The sequence below is a fragment of the Ochotona princeps genome, chromosome 12 (assembly GCF_030435755.1).
Source record: "Ochotona princeps isolate mOchPri1 chromosome 12, mOchPri1.hap1, whole genome shotgun sequence".
Classification (NCBI taxonomy): domain Eukaryota; kingdom Metazoa; phylum Chordata; class Mammalia; order Lagomorpha; family Ochotonidae; genus Ochotona; species Ochotona princeps.
In genome coordinates, this window is record NC_080843.1 from 55,179,118 (window position 1) to 55,188,308 (window position 9,191).

General features: G+C 38.7%; 1 protein-coding gene across 1 annotated transcript in view; it reads left to right on the top strand.

Annotated features, from left to right (window-relative positions):
* Window positions 1-8,988, top strand: part of SOHLH2 (spermatogenesis and oogenesis specific basic helix-loop-helix 2) — a 44,778-nt gene extending 35,790 nt beyond the window's left edge. The window contains exons 8-11 of the mRNA XM_058670856.1: window positions 35-123; window positions 4,066-4,187; window positions 7,775-8,031; window positions 8,215-8,988. Coding sequence (XP_058526839.1) covers window positions 35-123; window positions 4,066-4,187; window positions 7,775-8,031; window positions 8,215-8,253 — 507 coding nt within the window. The 3' untranslated portion in view covers window positions 8,254-8,988. The remainder of the gene's footprint in view (window positions 1-34; window positions 124-4,065; window positions 4,188-7,774; window positions 8,032-8,214) is intronic.
* The last annotated feature ends 203 nt before the right edge of the window (window positions 8,989-9,191 follow it).

A 9,191-nucleotide genomic window follows, 5' to 3' on the forward strand; every position in this document is an offset into this window, starting at 1 on the left:
TTTTGTTGTTGTTTTTTGTTTGTTTGTTTTTCAGATTACAGAAGTCCTTCAGAATAGTAGGAGATTTTCTAAGAAACAAATGCCCACTCAGCTGTCCTTCCCAGGCTCAGTCATGGCACAAAGGTATGGTGAGAACCCTTGGTAATCTGAGCTCTGCTCATCATTTTCCCCTTGCCAATGCTATATGTGTAGATAAGAACTAAATCCAACCGTGATGAAAACGTGCCTGTCAAGGATCATTGCACTCTTCCCATTTCAGATGTGTGTCATTTCGTTACACTGACACATGCCAGAGTCTCAGATTCTCAGTCCTTTCATAATTTTTTAACATTTTATTTCAGTCTATTTTTAAGTTTACAAAGCAAAAATTGTGAGGCTGATAATACAAGGAGTTCCCATACACTACTCATTCATTTCCACTAATATCTTTTACTAGTATATTTGTCATGGTTGATGAACCACATCTGGTTTCCTCTGTCTTTACTTTTTTTCTTTGTTAATCCAAACTCCCTTTTCCCTGCCACGGATGGCAGCTTCCAGTAATCAGCATTCTGTATTGAAATTTATTTTGCTTGTTTTTAAACTCTTACATGTAAGGGATAAACTGCAGGATTTGTCTTTCTATGTTTAACTTATTCTACTCAACATGGTGTCCTTCAGTTCCATTCAGTTTGCAACAAATGATAGGATGTCATTCATTTTTTTGTAATAGCCAACTAGTGTTCCACAATGCATTTTCCAACTTCCTAAAGATTTATTCATTATTTACTTAAGAGGCATAATTAGAGAGAGAGAGTGAGAGCGCTTCCATCTGCTGATTTACTCCTCAAATGTCCACAACAACCAGGTCTAGGCCAGGCTGAAGCCAGAAGTTGGTGCTCTTTCCAGATCTCCCTCATGAATGCAAGGTTCCAAGTGCTGAAGGCATCTTCTGCTGACTTCTTGGGAGAATTAGCAGGGAGTTGGATTGGAGCAGCCAGATCTTGAACTGGCGCCCATATGGTATAGTAATATCACAGGTAGTAGCTTAACTCATTGTGCTAGCCTCAATATTCCACCTTTTCTTTCCCTATTTGATGATGAATGTCTTTACTGATTCTGGATCTCAGTTATGATGAGCATGGCTATAAACATGGTGAAACAGATACCTCTTTGTTGATGAATGCATATATTGAATAATAACAAGTTGTGTGATTGCTGTTCCCGATAATGGTATGTAGGAGTTCCCCTTTCTCCACATCTTTGCCAGCACCGATATGGCTCTCTCTCTTTTGGATAATAGCTGTTCTGACAGGTGTGAGGTGATATCTCCTTTTGGTTTTGATTTGCTTTTTCCTGATGACTAGTGATGTTGAGCTTTTTTATCATATATATTTATTGGCCATTTATATTTGTTCTTTCAGGAGCTGTCTATTGCTATCCTTTACCCATTTCTTACATAGTTTGATTGTTTTTCTGTTGTCCACTTTTTTGTGTTACTAATATATTCTGGATATGAATCCTTTGTCAGATAATGAGCTTGCAAAATATTTCATCCCACACTGTTGAATGTCCCTTTACTCTATTGGTTGTTTCCTTTGCTGTGCAGAAGCATCTGAATTTGTGATAATCTCATTTGTCTAGTTTTTCTTCTGTTATCAGCACTTTTAAAATTTTATTTTATTCTTATTTTATATAATTTCATGACACAGTTTCATAAGCTCTGGGATTCCCCCAGCTGCTCCACAAGCCCTCCCCCCATATTGAATTCCTCCATATTATTACAGTAGAACAGATCATATCCAGGCATGATTCCTTCACTGTGGGTTTGGACCATGTGAAGAGTCCAGCATCTTACTGTCCAGATAAATTCAGCAGTTTCATTGGGGGACCATCCTCGGTCTGAAAGCAGAGCTGGCAGAATATCATCTCCTCTAATGAGATGTCACTACACAGCTTCAACAACAGGAAGAAACATGGAAATTAACACCATCGTGAAGTTAATTAACATGGTATTGAGTGATGAATATGTTAGAAAATGCAAGTTCTTAACCACATCCTGTAACTACTTCCTTGGCATCTCAATTTTAGTATATACACAACCGGCTTCTATAAACATTCTTTTTTCTCCCAAGCTAACATGTTTTTGAGTTTAACCTAAATCAGAGTGGCTCAGGAACAGTGGAAGGATCAACATTAACATCCATCATATTCATATATATATATCAGCTGAGTACAAACTTAACATCAAAGTTTCTATGCAGTTACATCTTGTTTAGCATTAACAGTCATAAGTTGATAGTTTTTTGGGGGAGAAAATTAAGCCACAATTTAAATTTTGCAGTATATAGTGATTAAGCATGGTTTTACAGAACTTTGCATTTTAACAATTGAAGAATAGAAAAGTTTTAGGCAGGTGAGCAGGGAAATCCCCAACAGCCCAGTGAGTGAGGAAGGATTTAACTCTACATCCTACCTAGTAAAGTCCAGAAGAAGCAAATAGGGAGCCTGACCAGTAGTACAGGCTGAGCGATTATAGGTTAGTTGGCACTTAAGAGTCTTATCCAGGAAATTATCACTTACAGCAATGTCTTGAAGGGTTTCTCCTGTGCTTTCTTTCTAGCAGTTTCATAGTTTCATGTCTTACATTGAAGTCTTTGATCCATCTTAAGTTGATATTTATATATGTGAAGATCTAAGTTTCACTTTTCCACATATGTATTTCCTGTTCTGCCAGCACCATTTATTGAAAAGACATTTTTTTTCTATAATGTATGCTCTTGGACCTTTGTGAAAAAAAATCAGTTGGCTGTATGTATGTATGTATGTGGCTTAATTTCTGGTATTTCTGTTCTGTTCCACTGATCTATGCTATGTTTTTAATCCAGTACCATGCTGTTTTAATTACTATAGCTTTGTGGTGTGCTTTGAAATCAGGTATTATGATGGGACATTGACTTTCATTTATTTGTTTGTTTATTTATTTATTTTTGCTTTGGCTATTTTAGGTCTTTCATGATTCCATTTGAGTTGTAGATTGCTTTCTTTAAATCTGTGAAGAATGTAATTGATATCTTGGTAGGGATTGCATTGTGGATTGCCTTAGATAATACATTTTAATAATGTTAATTTTATGAGCAAGGAAAAATTTTCCTTTGAAAACTTTCATCTATGTAAAGGATTTTTTGTGTTAATAATATCTTTCATTGAAGTTTTATAATTTTTATTGGAGACATTTTTCACTTCTTTGAAAGTATTTTTCCCTAAATATTTGAATGATTTTGGTAGCTATTATGAGTAGAATTTCTTTCTTGATTTTGCTTTCAGCAAGATCATTAACTTTTATATCCTGCCATCTTACTGATTTAGTTACCAGTTACGGTAGCTTTTTGGTAAAGTATTTGTCGTTTCTTGTGTAGCATCATATCATCTGCAAACATGGGTATTTTGACTTTTTTCCTTTCGATTCCACTGTCCTTTCTTTCTCCTCCCTAGTTGCTCTTTTGGTGAAAATGGATATCCTTGTCTTGTTCTGGATTCATCCTTGTATCTCCTTTTGTTATTTCTGAATTTTAAAAATTTTATTTGAAAGGCAGACTTACAGAGATGGAAAAAGAGAGAAAAAAAGGAAAAAAGGAAATCTTCCACCCACTGATTCATTCCCCAAATGGTTGCAATGACCACAGCTGGGCTGGTCTGAATTTGGGAGCCTGGAGCTTCTTCCAGGTCTCCTATGTGAGTGAAGGGGTCCAAGCACTTGGGCCATCCTCTGCAGCTTTCCCAGGAACATTAACATGGAGCTGCAGTTAGTAGACATTAAAGAAATGCCTTAGTCCATTATGTGATGTGCCCAATAATTGCCTACCATTTAGATGTATTAACATATGCAAAGAAAAACTCTGCTATTCTGGTTCTGACATATCCTTAACAAATCATCGCAGATCCTGTTCAGCTTTTCATCCTCATATGTTAATGATATCTAGTTGAGGCTTTGCAAGTGTTGTTTAGAACTGAGAGCAACTGAACTCAGAGATTGACATCATCTTCCCAGAGAAATGTGTAAAGTATTTTTTTATGTCCTTCAAGGGAAAACAGTGTACTGACAAACAATTTCTCACCCATGAGAAGCATCAAATTCCTGGCCAATAAGTGCTTGAATGTGTATCCTGCTGAGGCTGCAGAGGGCTCCTTGGATGAAGCTGTGAGAGGTTAGTGCTGTCTGCTGCCTACACTACTCCCTGCGGGGTTCCCTGGTTCACCCCTGTGTTCCTAGGCATTCGCTACTGTAGTCTGGGAAGATCCTTCCGTGGGGCCTGCTGATTGTCATCCTGAAGCACACAGGTGTCATGCCAGAAATAGGCCCCACATGGACCACAATCCCAGAGAGCATATCTTACTTATGGATGATAAACATGCTGTTGACTTTATGTACTAAATGAACAGACGCTAAAGGGGAGAAAGATAAAGTCATCCGTCAGTATCCTGGGAGATTGGTTCCAGGACCCCTCCCACCCCACCAAGTACCAGACTCGATGGATGCTCAAAACTCTTACCATGATTGCACAGGACTCGCTGCTTGTGGACTACCTGTAAATATGCTTATGTACTGTATTACTCAAAATATCTGACTCAACATCAGTGCTGTGCACAGGTTTGTTATATTGTGTTATTAAAGGAAAAATGATAAAACCGTCACATATTCCAAGTGAGATACTTTTTTTTCTTGAGATTTGTTAATTTGCAGGTTGTTGCTTCCCTGGATGCAGAAACTGCTGGCACTGAGTACTGACTGTATTCCTGTTAGCTTAGTGCTGACTGTAGGATGTGTATCAGCATGACAGCGTATTTACCTCAATTCACAACTCTGCTGCATTCCACTTCACAGCACTGCTGAAATTCCCTGTGTGTGTTTATTATCTGTCCTCTCTCATCGGCATGTCAGCTCCACGATGGCAAAGCTTTTTGCTTATTGTATTCCTTGCTGTAGTTACAATACCATGAGCTATGAGCACCATACTATAGCTGCTCGACAAATACTCTACAGACATTGCAGAACATGTTTACTCATGGAGAGGCTTCTGGGGGTGGGGGCGGGGGGCATCAAATGGGTTGTGTAAGTCTAGGATGCCCATGTAGTTACAAAAATAAGATGAAAAAAATAGAACCAGAGGGTTAAGGCATGGTTACCAGTGGATCACTTTTATATCTCTGTAAATTACTTTCTGTTGAGAAGCCTATAAGATAGGGCTCTCTTAACCCAAGTGTTAGGTGCTAGAAGTTAGGAAAGCCCATGTCTACCGCCTGTTAGTTTTAGGTGACTCTTGTACTGGCTTCCTTGAGGGATTCCACTCTCACCCACTACCGTCCCAGTGCAGGGAAGGGAGTGTTTTTTGTTCCATCTTCTGTGAATTAACCTTAAGTCTAGTTTCTTATTTTCAGTTTACATGGCCCTGCTCAAATATGAGGAAGATGAGGATACAGGGAGAACAAAATGCATTTCTGGTTCTTACAGAGCTTCCACATTAGTGGCAGAGAGGATCACAAGAGCAAAAAACAAAATGGTTCTTGTAGTCATTTCAGTCCTGCAGTGAAGCTGTCCCATGTATTTGGGAATTCAGTGGAGGTCACAGGAACAAATGAAGTTATTAGGGCTAATGTCTAAAGTCAAAAGAAAAGAAAGCCCAAATTAGATCACAGCTTCCTTTTTCATATGATCAGATAAACCTCAAGGTGTTTTTACTAGTACATTTAGACTTTTTTTCCTGGCTCATGGAAAAGGGGGAGAAAATAGGAAAAAAGTTGCCACGAGCTGTGCTTACACTGCTTTGAGTAGCTTTGGCCGATGGTGATATGGACTGATTAAATCAACCCAGATTAAATCAGGTGGAGGGCAGGCCACAGGCAGATGGCTGTCAAAGTTACTTCTTGCACAAACAGTGCTATTTATATTCTTCAGAAACTCCGAGAAATCCTGATCATGGAGTAAGTTGAGACCTGGCCTTGCCCCAGTATTCTGTGGTATTGTAGAGCTAAAATCTTGCCTTTGGGAAGAGTCCGATGTACCAGGACTGTAAACTTAGGGCTTGCTCAAACCAGAGGAATGCTTGCTGATCAATGTACCAACCTCCCTAGTTTAGTTTTTTGTAATCTATGAAAATTTTTAATTCCTGCAAAAGTAATAGATTTCATGTTTTTCATCTATAAGGTTTTAAGAATGTAACTGCCCAACCTATCCTCCCTAATTCATGGCCTCTCTCCTCCTTCCTTCCTTATTTTTCTTTCAACTTTTATAGTATACTATAAAGTTACTTTATAATCACAAGTATAATCTTCAAGTAAATAAAGAATTTAACAGCTAGTAGAAAGCACTGTTCCTAAAGAATATACACACAGGCTATTTATAGCAATCAAATTCCCAAAGGTCAATTTCACTCATTTACATTACATTTTTTGCCACTCTGTTATTAGTTACCACAAATTAGGAAAAAAAAATCTGTCTTTTGGGGACTTGACTTATTTCACTGAGCATAATGGTCTCCAGTTGCATCCATTTTTATGAGAATGTACTTTTTTTTTCATTTGAAAAGCAGTGTGGATCCTGTAATATACAAAGATAATAACTGTTCATTATGTATTTCCTTCACATCGTTGTTGAGGTATGTTTTTCCCTAATGGTAACCTTACTGGACATCTTGACTCCTGATTATTTTACTTAACTTTGTGTTATATTTACTTTAAGTAGTGCCATCACCATTGTAATGGCCTTAATCATTTATCATGTGTTTGGGTAATTTTTTAACTATCCAGTTGCTGTATTTAGCAGTTTGAGGAGAGAGTGACTTTGAACATCATGTGATAGGAAATGCTTTCCTGAATATAGTTTCTTCTATTTTAGACCTTTTCTTGGGCTGGAATATGGGAAGTGTATGAGAGAACAGAGAACATGAGCATATATATAGCTCTTAATGCATGTTGCCAAATTGATTCTGAAAGATCAGAAGAGTTGCAATGAGCTTAAGTCTTCCAGACTTCACTTTCACTACCCAGATCAGGAAACTGCGAGGTGGAGAATTTACATGACCATCCCACAGTCACAAGGTTTCTGTGTTAAGCCTGTTCTGTAACACAAATGAGTGTAGACATCATCAGCTTGCTTTTTTGTGTTTTTTTTTCTCATAAATCTTGAGCATATGTCTTTAAACTACTTTTCACAAGTATCTTGGGGACATTAGTATTTAACACAGACATAAAATTATGTTATTTTACTTGCATTACTACTAATGTCTGGAAGAAAATACACATTCACAGTGTTGCTTGGGGTTACATTGTTAGCGTTATAGATGTAAAATTGTTTTCTAGTTACTGTGCAGGATGTAGATGTATCCACTTCAGTGATGCAGAATTAACAAACACAGTCATGACTAAACTGAATTATTCTTTTCTATGTTCTTCCTTGTTCCATAGGATGGTCCATGTTGACTGTAAGGAAAACCAAACATACACACACACACACACACACACACTCACTCCTGCACACAACGTCCCCATCCCCCACATACATCACTACAAACCTCAAATGGCAAAGAGATTTGCTCTTCTAAAAATCTGTTTTAATTACACACGAGCACTAATCTAGAAGTTTGGTTTCGTATCAGCATTTGAGTGTAGCTATAGCACAGTGGTTTGACATGAGTAAATGAAAGAGGGCAGTTTTCTTAAATGCAGAGTGCAGAGCGCAGAGCTACACAGTGTGTAGATAGTACTGATGGATACTTGTTTTTCTTCCTCATGAAAGGTCTGTCAAGCTCCACTGCAGAGAATGCTGTTGGTGATCTGTGTAAAACTCGAATTCCGAGCACAGCGCTCGCTCTCAATTCCTTCCATGCTGTCAGTTATTATTCTAAAGTCATCCCTTCCTATGATGCAGCTGCCGTAGCAAATCAGAACATTTCAATTAATTTGCCATCGGCTGTCCCCAAAGTCTCCAAGTTTATTCCTCAACATTGCAATTCTGTGTTGGACCAAACATGCACAACCCATTCCAACTGTCTGGTAAGTATTCAGGGGCCCCTGGATCAGACTGGGCTCCCACAAAATGTCCTGCAGTTTGTTAAAACTTGGGATGGAAAGGCTGTTTAGACTGGGACCAAGAGCTGTGCTGGTTTCCAAGTTCCTACACCTTGATGAGTGAAAAACAGGTGCAGCTCACCCAGACTCTCATTCCTCATGCTGCAGGGCTGCTTTGTAGGGATCCAGAACATCCAGAACCAGTGAGTGTGGCTGTGCCTCTGCTGGAGCTTCCGTGACCAGATGCAACCTGATTTTCTGTGGAGCTGACTGCCCCTCCTGTCTGCCGACTGTGACTCAGAGCTTCTAGGATGCCACATCTCTTCACCACCGTCATCCTCCTCTGTCTCCGTAACTGGCTGCTGCTTTCTCACTTGGGCGGCAGTTGTCCTCACCCATGATCAGAATCTGTGTTTCTAGTCACCAACCTGAATGGGGATAGCACACGTCCTCATGTTACAGATGTCCATTGAATACTGCACTACATTCTGGCATCATGTGTACTCCATTGTGCTCAGAATGTAGTATGCAAATACACACATGATCATTGCCCTCAGTAAGTGCAGACATAGAAGCAGGCAATTGTGATACGGATTGCAGCAGGTTGGAGTGCATGATTTTATATGATCCACTCTTGGGAAAGAGTGGAGACTAGTTACCTGTGGAGGACATGCTGGCTCGTTTAAAGACCACAGAGCCAACTAGAAGCTTCAGAGTCACAATCAGGGAAGGAAAGAACATTCTAGTCTGATGGAGCAGTGTGTGTTAAATAGAGGCATCCTAATTCTCTGGAAGAACTGTCCAGTTCTAATGAAACACCTAAGTCAGATTGGCTCATTTGAAGTACATTTTTGGTAGCCCTATTATAACCACTAGTGTTTTTGTATGTTAGTAATAGCTAACATGTTGTGAGTACTCGGGAAGTAATATGCCAAATACTGTATGTACTTAATGTGGATGATCTAATGAATTCCTGAGGGAATCCTTTTGACATATGACAACTATATGACAACTATAAAATGAGAATAATAGTGACCTTCTCCATTCATGAGAAAAATAGTAAACATAAAGTTGTAAGGAAATGTTAAAACATGAAGTTTCTACAGATTTTAACTTTTATTCATTTATTTTCATTTTTATTTGAA